The sequence below is a fragment of the Hippopotamus amphibius genome, chromosome 12 (assembly GCF_030028045.1).
Source record: "Hippopotamus amphibius kiboko isolate mHipAmp2 chromosome 12, mHipAmp2.hap2, whole genome shotgun sequence".
In the NCBI taxonomy this organism is placed as follows: Eukaryota; Metazoa; Chordata; class Mammalia; order Artiodactyla; family Hippopotamidae; genus Hippopotamus; species Hippopotamus amphibius.
The window spans coordinates 29,336,391-29,354,558 of record NC_080197.1 but is presented as its reverse complement, the minus strand read 5'-3'; the positions used below and the strand labels follow the sequence as shown (position 1 = coordinate 29,354,558).

The window sequence follows — 18,168 nt, the reverse complement described above, 5'->3', positions numbered from 1 at the left end:
GAGAAGGAAAAATGGAGTTGGTGGAATTAGGCTTCCTGACTTCAAACTATACTACAAGGCCATAGTGATCAAGACAGTATGGTACTGGCAGAAAAATAGAAAGGAAGATCAATGGAATAGAATAGAGAACTCAGAAGTAAGCCCAAACACATATGGGCACCTTATCTTTGACAAAGGAGGCATGAATATACAATGGAAAAAAGACAGCCTCTTCAATAAGTGGTGCTGGGAAAATTGGACAGCAACATGTCAAAGAATGAAATTAGAACACTTCCTAACACCATACACAAAAATAAACTCCAAATTAAAGACCTACATGTAAGGCCAGACACTATAAAACTCCTAGGGGGAAGGGATATTAATATTCCTAGGTAGAAATCCCAACAGGATTCTTGCCACTACTGCTGGAGCTGCCACTGGCAAGAGGGAAGAAAAACTGTCCTCTGGAAGGGGAGTGAAGACATAAAGGAAGAAGGAAAAAGAGAAACTCCCCATTTCCCAACACCCTTCTTTCTCATTGCTATGGAAGCTGTTGGCCCCTTTTTCATCTTCAACTTGTCTTCAAGCTTCTTTCCCCAGCTGTCATCTGTGACTGTGATTAAGTTAGAAGATTTCTACAACATAGCTTACTTGATTTTTCACTTTAGCTTTTAATTTTCATGAGTATAAGACATTGCATTTTATTTTTTAATATACATGTTTGTGGAGCCCTATCATGTTTTTTCCCTTTTAATTTCTATGAGTATTCTACATTTTAGATACTCTCAATTGTGCAGTTACTTTACATAAAAATTGTTTGAATTTCTTAAAGATTTGAAAATGATTGATCAGAAAATATTTTTCTGTCCATTTAAGTTGACTATGTTTCCATTCCTGACTATATTTCATATCTGTTCACCATTTTTGGAAGCAAATAAGAATGGAATTGAAGGTTAAAGCATAAGCATAGGGTAGAGGAGTAAAAGGTTCAAAAGAAATAGTGCAATGAACTCTTTCCTTCATTTCAAGCACCAAAATTGGGAAAAACCAATTTTGTTAATATGTTAAAAATATTAAACTAAACAAGCTTGCCTAATCATAATTTTCAGTAGGTGCATTCTAAGAAATGTCCAAATCCAAATAAGGAAGAGAGTAGTACTGGCAACCCAGTATCTCGATATTCAGTATGTGATCAAATATTTAATAAAACACATTTTGTTTTACTGCATTATGAAATTGTCTTTCCTTCCAAGGGCATTCAGTTTCAATGTGGATTGACTCTGAATTCCCTGAGTGGTTATCAAAATACAGTGATGATGGAACAAACCAGAAAAGCACTGATTTATTTTTATCTGGTGTGGTATAATATTTACACTTGTACAGTCAATAAAGTGACATTGGGAAAATATTTTAAAGCACACTGTTTCCAACTACATTTTTAATAACTATGTTTTTCAAATAAAAATTGTCTTCGAGTAAAAATTTTAAAAAATTGTTTTGGTAATGAATCTTTAGTCTTTCGGATTCAAGGCTAAGGTAATTGCTGGGTCTAACACATACCATTCTTAGAGGTAGGAAGGGTGAGCTTATGATCAGAAGCAAAACAGGTGTATTGTCTAGAGTCCTAAATTATTCCATGACATATTGAATGTGAGGTCTCAGCATATAATCAGATTCAAGTATAACCATTTATTCAGTGTACCATGCAAAATACTATTGGAGTATGAAACTACTTGTGATTTACTATCCTAAACTTCTAGAAAATACTGTTCTGCAGATGGAAATTATGTTTTACCCTGCAGTATTGCTATCCATACTAAAGAAGTTAGAGAATAACATAAGATAGAATATAAACTATAAATGTAAGAAGATATACCAGTCTCAATGTTCCTTCACTGTAAGTGTCAGGAAGATAATATTTTTATGATTCTCTCTGGTTAACTTACATCAGAGTTAGTATTTTTATTGGTATCCTCAAGAGAGTTACACTTAGATCCATCAGTCACTTCCTTCCAAGTTTTGGATTGACTTAACTCTTGCAGGGCATTTGGTTCTTCCATCATGGAGGTCTCTGAATCATTAAGGAAGTAAAAAAGATTTCACTAAAGTATCTTTCAAACTTAAAACTGGGATATGGTTGTTACAAAAGAAAACTTCTGACAGACAACTTAGAATCCAAGAATTTAAGGGTGCACAAGCTTTCTTATAGCACCACAAGTCTCACATTTTTACCCTCCCTTTCCCCTCATCTGCCTCTTTATCACCTTTACTCCCCATGTTCCACCAACTATCTCCTCCACACTTGTTCCCACACGTTCAACTCACAAGACAACATGGGTAGTTCAAGCCCACCTTGGTATATTGTTCTGCAGATTTTAATGCCTTCAGGAAATAGAGGTTTACTTACCACATAAGTTGGTTTTATTATTCTTTTATAATAGTCACAATAAGAATTAATTATTAATATTAATATTTCATGTATCTTCTGGGTGGATAGAAATATCTATGTCTCAGGTTAACTGTATTGTTTAAATGCTATTCTTATCACTAAGTGATTTTCACGTTAGTTGTCTTAAAGTGAAAAATTATTCTACTAGATATAAAAAGTTTCTTTGTTGAAAGCTTGTGAGTACTGCCTTTGGGGATGGGAGAGGTGGGAAAGAGTGATATTAAGAATAGTCCACATAGTATATATATTTCATCTTTTTAAGGTAGTTTGTTGGACAAAAATTAATCCGCATAGTAGAAAAATGCAATGCTGATCTAATAATTTCTTTTAAGTTCAAGCACTCTTCTAAGAGCATTTATAATTGGGAATATGAAATTGGATCCCTTTTTAATTTTGAAATGCAAAATCAAATTTTTGTTTCTACAACATTCCCCTGAACACCAACAGAATTAGGATGTCTCACCTATTATGTTTTTGCTTCCCATTTCTTCCCTTAATGACTCCTTCTGCATCAATTTTCTTCCAAGTTTAAAGCCAGAGGACACAAAGCATTTTGTAAACAACTGTAAAAATATACATTTTTGTTTCTTACTTTTGTACGAGTAAAGCAATTCAACAAAATGCAAGCACATATGCTAAAAAGTAAAAACTGTAATTCATGCACACACATCCAGCAAATTAATTCAAAAGTAAGGGGGTATTTTTTCATGTTTAACTTCTGTTGTATATGTGAATATAAATATGTATTTATTTATCACCAAACATTGCACCCATGTAAAAGGATGGAAACTATTACCATTTTCAGTTCGGCATGAGTCAAATCCAGGGCAGCAGTTGACAGAAGTGTATCTGCTCCTCCCCTCAGCTTCCACATCATCAGTCTTTGGGTAGGAGGTGCAAGTTCCAAAACCACGAGTGTGTCCATAAAGAAAGTAATCTGTCTATGCATAATTTTGCTACTGATCTCCTTGACTGGATCTATGAGCAATTTCCTCTTTTTGCCTTTTCTTTTTTCAGCAAAATCTAAGTATAAGAAATACGTATGAATGTGATAGGTTGTACAGCTTTGTAAAATGATATTCTAGGCACTGCAATATCTAAGAAATGTACCACAATACAACCTACAGAGTTTCCTTGGGATGAAAATCCCCTTCTCTCTACTGAAAGGTATGCTTTATAAGGTTTTTGCACAGGTAGCATGTCTCAGCAGCCAAGGGTTAACACATTTTGTAAAGTGCTTAGGAGGCAAGCACCCTGTTGACCTACTAAGCGGACAACTGAGAAATGTGGAGCAGAGAGTGTATTGAGAGGGAAGTCACTCAGTTTTGAAGCTCCTTAAAATATCTACCTAATAGGATAACTTTTTAAAACATTAATTTGTACTTGTTCAATGTATTTTCCCCTCCCCTATTGAAATTTATATACAAGTTCCAAGTAGGTAGCTAGGGCCATGGGATTTTACTCCTTTAACTAATTTTGCCGAGTAGAAAGAAGTCAAACTTTCCTTAGTCAAGATGCAAAAGGGGGAGGGGGGGCAGTTACATTTCCTGGAATGAGCGGAGATCTAAGATCACATGGAGCCAAAGGAACCTGCTTGCTTATGTGCCTCAGTAAAATCCTGGGACTATGACAAGATTCCAAAGGGGCTGGCTGTGTGATGACCCTAGAGGTTATGTAGGCTGAGACGCTGGGTATCACAAAGTGGTGTCACTGATGACCAAAGGCTCCCTTCCACCTCCCTTCCACCCTGACCCAAAACTTTGATACTACAGGGCTCAGGGCAGATAGGGGAGCTATCTCACCAACCAAGTGGAATAGAGGCTCAGAGTTGAATTTTGCAAATAAAAAGTTGAATGCTTTATTCTTTGCATGCCTGAGTTTATAAACGGAAATTCATATCAAGTATACTACTTAAAACTAGAATATTCTTAAAAGGTCTAGTTATATTTTAGATTTATATTCAGTGCCTCTATTCCAACCCTTTTACTGTCTTATTTTATATTCATTTGCATGTTTATTTATCTTCCTGATCAGATTGTAAGCTTCTTAAAAGCAGGAATTATGTCTTCTTCATTTCTGTGCCCAGAATAATGGCTCGATAACTACTGGAACTGAACTCAGTTTTAAATTTCCCAGTTTCCCAAACTGGATAGGTCGTTTGACCAGGACTGAATATAATGAAAGAATCATCTCAAATTTTCTTCACACTTTCCCCTTATTGTATTATAAATGTTTTTACTAGATTGACTATCTCCTATAATATTTCAGGAACTATTAAAATGTCTCAGGGTAAATAAGATAGCAGTGCATCAAAACTAAAAATAAAAACATGAATGACTCTGACCTGAAGTATCAATTGGGTCAAGGGTAAATCCTTCCTCTTCAATTGATAATGTGGTTTCATCCATTTTTTCATTTTCAGGTGGACGTACACACTCTGGATTATCTGGTTCTACTAATCAACATTGTCATAAAAGGATTTATTTAAGAAAATAATGGTTATGTTGTAAGCTAGAGGACTATATGAGAGTTAAAGTGAAAGATAAACTGTAGATTTATATTGTTAACTGGAGCCACATCTGAATTCTTAGAATCATGTATTTAATAGAGTTGAAGAGGCTCAGAGATTATACAGTCTGGGACCCACAGTGTTCAGGTGAGTCAAATATTATCACCCTCTTTTGCACCTGTGACATCTAAGGCTGGACTACAGTCATAGCAGAAGTGAAAACAGAGGTAGCAACTACAATAAGTGACCGACATAAATTTGACAAGATGTCTGCTAAAAATTTATATTCTGTTAATGATTAGTTGACCCATAAAGAACCACACATGAATTTTTATTGCCTGTCTCTTTTTATATTGAAAATTTCTACTATTGTGTCAGAAACCAAATGTAACATCAAAAAGTGAAAAATCAAAATGGGGCTAATCATTCTTTTATTTATTAAGAAAATTCAGACTATAAGACTTCAAATTATCTGAGGTACTTTTACATCCATTTCAAGTGGAAAAATCTCCATATTTGTAATTTCTATCAAATTATATATAGATTGTCAAGCCATATTAATAGTAACATGGTGTTAATATTAATAATTAATAACAATGTTAATGTCAAACATTAATGATGCTTTTACAGTGTAACATATATTATTTTAATGATTCAAAAGGGTATTTTGGCAGAGTAACATATAAATACCCACCATTGTAATACTTTGTAATACTGACTTTAGATAATACAGAACTTAGTTTTCTATTCTATAGTCAGACTAAGAGTTTGAGGGATGCTCTTTATTATCGTTCACTATACTATACGGCTACTTAAACCCAAGAGTTTTGAGGCATAATTTGAATATTAGCATCTATTCACTTTCTACACAAAAGAAAATTCCACATACCCACTATAGTATCAGGAGGCTCAGGAAGCAGGGAAATTTCTCTCTTTAAATGCATGTCATCTAACAGAATATTCTGACCATCTTGCAATAGATTGTCTTGAAAACACAAACACTTTTGTTATACAGAGCTGAATCTGTCATTTGTTCACTAAACACTTGACAATATTGTATACAAGGAATTGTGAAGAGATACAAAAAATGAGTGAACCCTACTTAATTAGATTTGATTGGTTATATAGACTACCACATTTCATGCAGTATTACATAGAATTTTATATATTTAATTTCCTTTCCTTTATTAAAAGTCTATTTTTAAATGTTTAATTTCAGGAAGTATTTACTAAACTACCAAGACAGTAGCCTTGTTACAAAGTTATGTTTAGATTTCAAATTAAGAAGTAAAAGTTTTCAAACTTCTTTGGTAGAGATCTAAAGTAGAGCCACTATTTTTCATAGTTTTCAAATTTCTAACAGTTTGCCATAACCAGTCTTTTACTGTAAACTAGAGAATTAAAAAAGATTTGATATATAATGGTCAATATCTTTAAAATTAAGTGCATTTAGATTTCCCATTTTGTCTACCCTATTTCTATGATGACTTTTTAATAATATCATAATATAAATATAAAATAATATAAAATACTGGACAGATCTTTTAGAATAGCTGTCACATAATATCTACTAAAGAAAACAATGTTTTCTAGTATACAATCTAGTATGTTTTGTGAGGAATATATTAACCTCACTTCTTCCCCTCTAAAAACTAGAAATTTGTAAAAATAAAAACAAGAACCTATATGATTAAATTTGTTGCACAACCTATATGATGTGTTTAAACATAGGGCTCTTTACTTGGAATTAGCCTAAATGTTTAAATATACCATAGACTTTGAAAACTTATGTAAAAAATGTGTTGACCTACATGACACAGAAGCATATCTGAAATTTTAGTTTGATAGAATAAAACTTCCAGTATGTTGTAGTAATTTGACTGAAACAAATATCCAATTTCTATATGACCAAATAGCATACCAATCATTTCTCCTGCAGCCCCTTCATCTCCAAATCCATCTCCACTGTCATAGAACAGAGACTTATCTCCAGTGAGGCTTCCAGAACTATGTTCAACTAAAGGACCACTAGAATTCAGCAATATGTTGTCATCAAAGAAGCTATGTCTTCTGAGAATTTCAGGTTCCTCCCCTAGGTAAATACATATCATTAATACTGAGTTAGTCAGAGAAACACAGAATTTTAGGCTTAGAAGCTAGAATTTAGATATCATCTTGCATAGCTAATCTCATTTTACAGATGAGAAAAAGGAGAGCTAAAAATTTTATTTGAATTATTCAAAAAAGACATACAGATGGCCAGTGGGCATATGAAAAGATGCTTAACATCACTAATTATTAGAAAAATGCAAATAAAAACTACAGTGAGAATACGGGGATATGTGTATAAAAACAGATGATTGAACCTGGTGTACCCCCCCAAAAAAATAAAAATAAATAAAATAAAATAAAACAAAAAAACAAAACTACAGTGAGGTACCACCTCATACTGGTCAAAATGACCATCATTAAAAAGTCTACAAATAATAAATGCTGGAGAGGGTGTGCAGAAAAGGGAACCCTCTTGCACTGTTGGTGGGAACGTAAACTGATACAGCCACTATGGAGAACAGTATGGAGTTTCCTCAGAAAACTAAAAATAGAATTACCATATGATCCAGCAATCCCACTTCTAGGCATATACCTGGACACAACTATAATTCAAAAAGATACATGCACCCCTATGTTCATAGCAGCACTATTCACAATAGCCAAAACATGGAAACAATCTAAATGGCTATCAACAGATAAATGGATAAAGATGTGGTATATATATACAACGGAATACTACTCAGCCATAAAAAGAACAAAATAATGCTATTTGCAGCAACATGGATGGACCTAGAGATTATCATACTATGTAAATTAAGTCAGCCAGAGAAAGACAAATACCATATGCTATCACTTATATGTGGAATATAAAATATGGCACAAATAAACCTATCTACAAAACAGAAACAGACTCTCAGACAGAGCTCAAACTTGTGGCTGTCAGGGGTGGGGGGGGGAGGGAAAGGGATGGATTGGGAATTTGGAGTTCGTAGATGCAAACTATCGCAGTTAGAATCGATAAACAACAAGGTCCTACTGTATAGCACAGGGAATTACATCCAATCTCCTGGGATAAACCATAATGGAAAAGAATATTAAAAAAAGAATGTACGTATGTGTAAAACTGAGTCACTTTTCTGTATAGCAGAGATTGGCACAACATTGTAAATCAACTATACTTAAATACAGATAAAAGAAAAAAATTTATTTGAATTATTTCAAGTACAGTTATTCTGCTAATCAGTGGAGGCTGTATTTATAGTCTAACACTTTTCTAATACAACAAGCAAAAAATTGCCAAAATATCAGGATAGAGTTTTCGGTGGTGGTACAGTTTAATAATTTCCCAGAAGGTTATTCCTGGCAGTGGAATGATTTCTTCTACCTTAAGTGGGTCCTATCCCACTTGATCAAATATTATTTCCTATTATTTCAAGGACAATTGCTTGAGTTGTCTGTCCATAATGAGGGACTGGAAATAGAAGTATGTCTGCCTTCTAAGTAATGGAAAGGTAGGTGAAATTTTAAAGAATGGGCTTACAACATTTGTTCAATAAATATTTATTGAATGACTATGTATTAGGCAATATGCTAGGGGTTGGAGATAACAGCAGTAAAAAACATAAAACCTGGTCAGCTAACATAGTGTTTATTATGTGCATTGTGTTACGTAGTAGAGGATACCATTATAATTTTCATTGTACAGACAAGGAAACATCCACAGAAAGGTTTCATAACTTGCACACAGACACACCCCAATAAATGATAGAGCCAGGATCCGAATCCAGCAAAGATAGTCTTAGTATCAGTGTTAGAATTCTGGCAAAATGTAGACTTGTGAGAGAAAACTCCTAAGACACTGACAGCAGCAGATAAAATGAACTCCCTGCTTCAAACTGACCTGCTTCCAGATTGGCTGTCAGTATATGCATATTCTTTCCCTTCCCCTTCTTTGGGTTTGAATCTCTGGGTCCAGAAGTCTGAAACCCCACAGGTCAGTGTCTAGAAGCCTGAAATCCCAGAGGTCAGAGGTTGGTCCTCTCTTCCCATCCACTAACATCCCACATTAGTACTAGTCAGTAAAGAAAATCATTAAGTATCACTCACTGGAAATTTTTCTACAGGCCTACATCTTCTAGAGAGAAAGAGCTAAAAAAGGCAACCTTCATTGCACTGGACTAAAGATTTGCTCAATAGAAAATATTAACTTTTTCAAAAGAACTAAAAATATTGTTCACACCTTCCAGGTGCACCTTGATAGCTCCCAAAAGAAAACTCAGTCTTGGTCAATAACATAATAACATTTATGAACAGACAGTATATTTTGAGCACTAAGCATCATGAGAACCTGAGATTACACAAAAAATTAAAGAAATAATCTTTGCTTTCACTCTTATAATCCAGAACAGGCTGGATTAATATTAAACATTTCTTAGAGAACATTAGGTTTGAGCTAGGTTTTGAAGGAGAGAAAATCCCTTATTGGTAGGGAGTACTAAAGAAGAGAATAAGGTAAATAACTCTGTGATGTTGCTAGTAATATCCCAATTTCACAGATAGGGCTGTAAGGCTTAGAGAAGCTAGGTGATCTGCCCAATATTACACGGCAAATCAACAGAGGAAGCCCAGATTCAAACCCAGGTCTGTCACTCTACTCAGGACATGTCCTCCCCGCCTTCTTGAACTGTAAAAGACAGAACTGAGAACAACTAAATTGTACTGGCTGACTGGTAAGACATTTGCTTAGTACAAAAATTCTGTATTAAGGTAAAGCAAAGGTAATAAAGATGGTGATAAATTGGTAGAGGGCCTTGAGGATAAGTTACAGGGACCCAAGGCACTTAAGAAGAGAAATGTGATGTGGAAAAAAAATGGAATTTAAGGACAATTGCTCTTGCAGAGTGGGAAGAGACTGGAAGAAGTTTTGTAGGAGGTTATACAGCACTCCAGGCCTTTAGTACTGGTGAACTGTATTGGTGGCTAGGGAAACAGAGAGAAGACCTAAGAGACATTTCCAATTTTTGTTTTTAATTAGCACTGGTATGAAGCTTACAGAAAGCATAGTTAAAAGTGATCCTAAAGTTTCAGAGCTGAAGAAGTGTAGTAGCTTTTACAAGGAAATGTGTAAAGAGTGTCTTGGGCAGTAGGAAATATGATTAACTCTTTACCAATATGTTACACTTCAAGGTTTGGGGTAACAACCAGTAAGCGATGTATGGTACTCAAAGTAGGGTCTGTGGATAGTGTTGGTACACAACAGAGTAAATACACAATTTAGAGGTTAATGTTTACAAAGTTTTAATGTTATGTCGCAGAGTAATTTTGTATATGTTGGATTTAATTACAAAAACTTGAGGCTTACATGTTGATTTTTAAGTTTTAAATTTTTTCCAGTAATTAATTTTTATTATGTTTTATAAAAGTATCATTCCATGACAGATAGGAAATTGACAAAAATTATAAAACTGGTCCTTCACCACAGATCATCTGAGAAACAAAGCTGTAGATCATAAGAGTTACAGAAGGAGAGTCAGGATGAGAAGCGGAGGTCACGAGGTAGCTCAAGCATTACTACTTGACCACTCTCCTCCACCTAAGACAGATTTAGGCCATCCTTCTCCTATGCTCACTGCTTTGGGCACTATAAGAAAGTCAAAGATGAACATGACACAGATCTTACCCTCATGGAGTTTTCAGAACAATACAGACGAATACAATAAATATCATGATACAAATCAGAGAATGGTAAATGCCATAAAAAAGAACAAATACTATATAGTTAAATTACACCATATACCTTCAATTCCAAAATACATTCAACAGCTTCTCTTTCCTAATTAATTTTATTTAGTGTGTATTTCCTCCTCACTCCCAAGCTATTTTAAAATCTGTTATTGATGTTATATTTAGAGGAAATATATTTTGAAGCACATGTGTAAAACCTTGTGTATACGTTAACTCTAGCAACTGTTTATTTGCGTGTCTCTCTCAGCCTGAAGCTCCCTGAGGGCAGGAAATGCTTCTTTAAACTTTGTACTGCCCATGCCTATGATAGCACCTGACATATAGCAGATATTCTATAAATGGTTGTACACTGGGAAGGGTAGGATATGCTAAGACTGAGTATTGGCATTGACACCTGTAATAGAAAAAGGCAAGAATAAACTTACTGGGGGGTTACATTTATACATCAAAAATTCATTCTAAAGATATTTCTACTAGCATAGAAATAGCTTTGGCATTGTTTTAATACAAAAATGCAAATATAATTATGACTTGTAATGTTAATTTCTCAAATATTCTCACCAAAGCTCGCAGCTTGGAAAAGTAGATCATTGCCATAATCTTCTCTAAGTGTGATTTCTTCTGGTTTGCTTTGGTTCTGAGCAAAGTGTTCTGAAACAGCAATAGCACTATGCAGAAATACAAGATTGAGGAAAATATGTGAACAGAACACAATTATTTTGCAATATACTGCAAAATAAACACCCTCAAACGAAAAACAGGTTTTATTATAAAAATAAAGGAGAAATTTATTTTCTCAATAGTATTACTTACAAACACTAGTTCATTATACATGCATATGATCTCCAGGTTGTCAAATCCAATGGGCAATTCTCAATCCTTATCTTACCATAACCAACAGTGTTTGAAATTGATGTTCACTCCCTTCTTCATGGAACATGTTCTCCTCTTGGCCTCTGCAATACTATTACTGTCTCTTGATTTTCTTCCTACCTCATTGGCTGCTCCTTTTCCATTTCCTTTATTAGTTCTTCCTCATCTCCTGGATTATTAACTATTAGGAATGACCCAATATCCATTCCTCAAACTTCTCTCTCTTTCAGATCTACACTCACTCCCTCAGGGATCTCTTATGACTCATGGTTGAAGTTCCATCTGCATACTCACAACTCTCAAATTTATATACCCCATCAAACATCTTTCCTGAATTTCAGACTCAGATATTCAACTACCTATCTACCCCCCTTGGATGTGTAACAGTCATCTTAAAACTTATATCCAAAACCTAACTTATTTCCTTCACCTTGCCCCCTTTAAACTCGCCATTCTCTAGTTATCCTAATCTCATTAAACTGGTAACTCCATTCTCAAATCATAAATCATATAGACAAACTTCACTTCTTTCTTTCTCTTAAAGCCATATCCAATCCTTAGCAAATTCTGTTAGCTCTGCCTTCAAAATATATCCATAATTTGACTGCTAGCACCTTGAGAAAATGAAGACTGAGAACTGATTATAGACACTGTCATCTCTCACCTGGACTTCTTACTGCAATAATCTTCTCACAGGCATCTCTGCTTCCTCCCTTTCCCCCTTATAGTAAGTAGCCAGAGGAAGCATGCTGATGCTGAAGTCAAGTCAGATCCAGTCACTTTTCTATTCAAAAACCTCCTGTGCTCCCTATCTGAGTAAAAGAAAAGTCCTTATTATAGTCTACAACACCCTGCATCACCTGCATCCCAGCTACTTCTCTGACCTCATCTCCTACAACTGGGCCCTTCATTTACTCCACTCCAGTCTCACTTGCCTCCTTGCTGTTCTTTGAACACGTCCAACATGCTCTGCCTTAGAGCCTTTCCATTTGCTTTACATGAAACATTCTTCCCCATATTACTGAATGATTTGTTCCTTCATTTCCTTCAGGTTTCTGTTTGGACCTTATTCGAAAAGCCTTTCCTGACCTATTATTTTATTTTCTATTTCTCTTCATAATGCTGATCATCTCCTAGCATATTGTATATTTACTTGTTTGTTTATTATCTGTGTCCCCCAACTAAAATAAGATTCATGTGGCCAAGAACTGTGTTTTATTCATTGCTCTCTCCTCAGTGCCTAGAACAGTGCTTGGCATATGGAAGGCACCCAACAAATACTGAGTGAATGAATGTACTGTCAATATTGCAAACTACACGCAGCAGACATAATGATACATTTTTGGTGTTGTATTTCAAAATTTCACACTGAATTTAAGTCTTTGTCAACTGCATGTATACTTCAGTTGTTAATTATGTTCCATTTGTACTCATGAAATCTGAAAAAGTAAAAAATAAAATATCGGGAAAATCAAACTGAAGGAAAATAAATAAAATAATTTACTTCGCACTCTGGGTATCAAAATCATGAAATTGTTCTGGCAATGTGATTGCATTGTAAGCTGCTTCAAAATTCTCTTTTGGAAGGTCAACCAATCCTGAAAAGGATAAAAAAAACACATTCAATAAGCAATGATGCGAACCTGGTATACCCCCAAAAAAATAAAAAATAAAAAATAAAAAAAAAAATAAATAAAATAATAGGATAATCAGTAAAAAAAAAAAAATAAGCAATGATGCTATATAAAATAAACTTCCAACTAAATCTCTACTTTCACTGGACTAACTGCTTAGCCTAACTGATGTCCCTGTATTCACTCCTGCCCCACTTCAGTTCATTCTCTACAAAACAGCCCGAGTGATATTTTAAATATGCAATTAGATCAGATCACCTCCACACTTAAAACAACTCAGTGACTTCCCTAGTGCACTTCAGTAAAATCCAAATTTATAATCAGGATCCTGTATCCCTACAAAACCTATAGGCATCATCTAACACTTCCCCTCACTCACTCTACTCCAACTGTACTGGCCTTTTTGCTCTCTGAATGAGTCAAGCACTTTACCACCTCAAGAGCTTTGCTCTTGCAGTTCCCTCTGCCTGGAATGCCATTCCCTCACAGACTCCTTACATGGCTGGATACTTCTCATTCTTCAAGTCTAAGCTCAAATTCTAACCTCTCAAAAAAGGCTTTTCCCAATTAGCCTAACTAAAATACACTTCTCTGTTATTTTCTGTGGTAGTACTCTTTTCATATTCCTTCATAGCACAATCCATAATAATAATTTTTTTAAAAAACTTTTTCCATTATCTGATTTTCTCACCAGGCCAAAAGGGATCTTATTTGCCTTATATGACCTTGTATCCCAGAGCCTAACACAGTGTTCCACACAAAGTACAAGATCAATAAATATTTATGGAATATATAAGTGAAATAATGAACAAATTTATTTCACTGAACCATATTTGATATGATTATAAATCTACCTAGAGATTCTACAAATATTTTAAATAAAGAAAAAAATTGTCAATCCTGATTCACCAATATTAATTAAGGGAATAGTATGTGCAAGGCACATTCAGAAAATGAATATGACAAAGATGTTGCCTTCAAGGAACTTGCAGACTAGCGTGAGAGGCAAGGTCTGTACCTAGATAAACATAATACAAGGTAGAAAATAATGAAAGTCTTAAAATTAAATTAAAATTTGAAGGCATTCTAATTTATGACACATGTAAATCTCTAGCACTTTGGAATGCCTAGAGATTTCCTAGAATATTTCATAAATACATGCTACTTAGAGTCTTGCGAATTCTGAAAACAATGACAATTATTGATATCTAGGTTTTGTCAATCACACTATTTCTAATTTATTTCATAAAGGCAAAAGCAGACATGGCAAACCAAGTGACCCATTAAAACTGAATGTCAGAGTTTCTTACACAAGTGTGGTAGCTTTAAGTATATTTCTCATGTAAATATGCAGGAACATTCCAAGTTTTTGAAAGCATAACCTTTTCCTGCAAACACAGGAAAAGAGCAAGGAAAATAATTTGTTCTTAACCATGGAAACAGGTTCAGTCAAAAGGAAGTTTACATTCACTATACTCACCCTGGAATTAGAGAGTGCCACCAGTTAAAAGAGCCCACCCAAAATAAAAATGCAAAAGGAACAAAGACAACTGAGACCAATCAATATTGCACGTATACCTGGGCGAAATGTCATCTTCATTTTAAGCAGTGCTTCACTGCAATCTGCCAAAAGATATTTTGCCTTCCTATTATAGATTCGAACAACTCCCAAAAGAAGATGTCCTGAAGTCCGAAGTGCAATTTTCACCTTTCAATAATTTTTAAAGTATTAGAATATTAAAAATTACATTCATAAACTGTTCTTTGAAAATTATAAAATCGTAAGAATTTCTTCTCTTTAAAAAACAGACATTTTGTAATCTTATTTAAGGTGAATCACTTAACTTTTATCTAACTGTAAAATGATTAACTTTTTTATTCATTGAAGATAATCTAATGTGGCATTTAAGTGGTTTGCTATTATTGGTTTTATGGGAAGTATATAAACTTTGCAGTCAGGCAGACTTGGGTTCAAGCCTTGGCTCAGTTGCTGAGGCTGAGTCATTTAACCTTCCTGAACTTCAATTTATTAATAATGGCTATAATTTATTATACACTTATTTTTGTGCCAGGCATTGTCCTAAGAGCTTTTCATACATTAATTTAATTTTGACAACGACCTCTATTTACAGAAGAAAAGACTGAGACTCAGACATGATAAGCAGCATGCCCAAAGTAACAAAACTATTAAGTGATGGGACAGGAATTAAATTTAAATTTGACCAACTCAGAAGTGCATGCTCTTAATTACCACACTTCACTAAGGCTAAAAGAAGCCTATCTCATAGGGTTATTGTGAAGATTAGGTAAACTAATGAACATAAAACCTAGCCCAGTGTCTGACACATGGTAAGTTTTCAATTATAATTCACCCTTCTCTTAAGAAGAAAAATACCTAACCTATAAAATATTAAAATATTTTAATGCAAATTCTAATAGCTTATTATTGTGTTTTATAATGAACATAGTACCTTGTTTATGAAGTGTTTTCATATATACTTTGATTTATACTCAATCCTCCTTTCTTTCTACTCTCCCTATTCATTCATTCATTTTTCTAAGAAATACTCATTTGGTACCTACTACATATATAGTATTTTTTGTTAGGGAATAAGAAACAATCACAAAATATGTATAAAACATACATAGCCTTTATCCTTCAGGATCCAATCAGCTGATGATAAACATATAAAAGAGTTAATTACCAACAGAAACCAATATATGTTTGTGTTCAGACAATAAATGCTACAGGAAATAAAAAAGAGAAGACGATTGGAGAAGTAAAACTTCCTTGGAAATATATGTCATGATATAATGTATTTTAATTGCTTTCCTTTCCATAAGTCATAGCAAATACACACTATAATTTTAATCAGTAACATACCTTAGGTGAAAGAATTTTTTCAATGGTTATCTCTAGATTACATTCAAATACATGGACCTTTGTAAGTTTCTTCTCCCAGTGAGCTGCAAGCCAGATTTTGGCCAATGGCCCTCGCTTACTCATAAGCACATGTGTGTAGAACATGTTGCCTGTATTCCTTAGTAGTATTTAATGAACTAGAAAGAACATTAAAAGATATTTGAGTTTTGATACAAAAATCTTTTAGTGCTATTTTACAGCAAGCAAAACCATTTTTTATTAATTCTATAAAATAATAAATTATCTTCTAATTCAATGCATTATTCAATTCAAATTATTTTCTTGTAAAAAGAAACTTGTATTTAAAATACAAAACTATAAACTAATGACAGAACTCTATTAGATTGTGAACCACACCTGTTTTAAATGTATTTTGATCACTGAGTCCTTATATTTTACATATCTTATCCCACAAAGGACTTGAGTTCTCCTAACATGGTCAAATAAATAGAGGAGTAAGACTGGAAAAAAAAAAATAGGCGATGGAAATAGGGAAAAAAACAACAGAATAGGAAAAGCTGAACAAAACTAAGAAAAGCAAACACAGGTAACCACTTTTTCTAAAACAAGAATTTGGGAAGGGTTGGATCATTGATTTATATCCAGCTGTTGAATTTCTTTGTTCTTTTTAAGATGCTAGAGTTTATTCCACAATATATTAGTTTGTGAAGTTAACTCCAAAGGAGCATAAAGTGGAAAAATTAAGAAAATAAGAAACTATAGGAAAAGAATAAAAAGGGGAGAAAAAAAAGAATCAAATTTAAATGTTTAGAAATAATAATGGTAAAAGAAAACCTTCACTTAAAGCCAAAATTTATGCACATTTCTACAAATTGTACTATTCTCAATAACATCATAGGGCTTCATTATTACGCAAAGGGATGTCATACCGCTTTGGCTGACTTCTAGAGAAGAATCAAGCTATTGCTTACATATAAGTAACCTTAAACTGCCACTAGAGAAGCATCTTTTAACTTCCTAAAGTTCTGATAAAAGAGAAAACTAGACCAAAATGAATACAAAAACAAAATCAGCCACAGAATTAAAAACTTAGATAAACTTTGATCAATGCCCATTTCCACCCCAACAATCAAATCATTTGGCCCAAAATAAAGGTTATGCAATCTACCAAACCACATATGGCCTCCGCCTGCCTTGGCTCTACTTTCTTCCTTCCTCGTCTGTGTGTTTGGTATCTTGGAATAAATTCCACTTTGTCTTTTTCAATTGCTCCCAGGTGTCTTATTATTAGTAAACTTCTTTAAGAAAAAACAACCCTGTGATTTAGTATTTCTGAGACATTGATTTTCCTCAGCACATACCTACCTCCGGCCCCCTCCCCCCCAATCCCCCACAAAGCCTCCAATGTCCTGTGAGTTATTTCTAGGTTGAACTGACTACATGCCAAGTAAAGCTAAGGACAGTACATGGAACTAGGAGCCAGGGAGTGGGCTTAATTCGTGGGAAAGGATCCCAGGTGAGGAGAGTGAGGGCGGTGGGCGAAGGGGAGCAGAGGGTGGGAAGAAGGAGCAGAAACCCGACGCTCCGCTCCGGGAGAGGGGGCGGGGAGAGAGCCACAAGGGGCGCTCCTTCCGGGGAGCGAGGGGGTGAGGGGCGAAGAATGCAAGGTGATGGGGTGGGGGAGGGGGGCAAGGGTGTGAGGAGAAGACGGCGACCAACAAAGGCACGGACGCCTAAGGTGCCCCCCACAAACTATTCTTCAGAGTTGAAGGCTGGGTGCTCAGAGAAGGACGCTGAGGCTGAGGGGTGACCGCAAGCGCCCTTTTCCTCCCCTCAGGGCTCGTGCCTGTGAAGAGCCCGGCGGGCGCGTGGGGATGAGGGTGACCGGGGCCCCCGTGACTCAGCCCGCCTCCAGCCCCCGGGTCCCGCTTGGCGCCCTACTTCCAGCGCCGGGTCTGAGGCGAGGCGCGCCCGAGCAGCAGCTGGAGGAGGAGTCGCCGGATCTGCGCGTCGGGTCCCAGGCGCTCTGCAACCTGAGCTGCTA

At 35.2% G+C, this 18,168-nt stretch overlaps 1 protein-coding gene across 14 annotated transcripts in view; it reads right to left on the bottom strand.

Annotated features, from left to right (window-relative positions):
* Positions 1–18,168, bottom strand: part of RAD21L1 (RAD21 cohesin complex component like 1) — a 28,779-nt gene extending 10,611 nt beyond the window's left edge. Inside the window, exons 1-12 of one of the 14 annotated variants that reach the window (XM_057703697.1) lie at positions 18,066–18,076; positions 16,521–16,624; positions 16,125–16,300; positions 14,819–14,948; positions 13,111–13,204; positions 11,295–11,401; positions 6,859–7,029; positions 5,827–5,922; positions 4,773–4,883; positions 3,225–3,451; positions 2,892–2,991; positions 1,926–2,050 (exon numbers count right to left, since the gene is read on the bottom strand). In XM_057703697.1, the coding sequence (XP_057559680.1) occupies positions 1,926–2,050; positions 2,892–2,991; positions 3,225–3,451; positions 4,773–4,883; positions 5,827–5,922; positions 6,859–7,029; positions 11,295–11,401; positions 13,111–13,204; positions 14,819–14,948; positions 16,125–16,268 (1,305 nt within the window). In that variant the 5' untranslated portion in view covers positions 16,269–16,300; positions 16,521–16,624; positions 18,066–18,076. The other 13 variants (XM_057703696.1, XM_057703707.1, XM_057703706.1 and 10 more) reach the window with 13 other exon arrangements.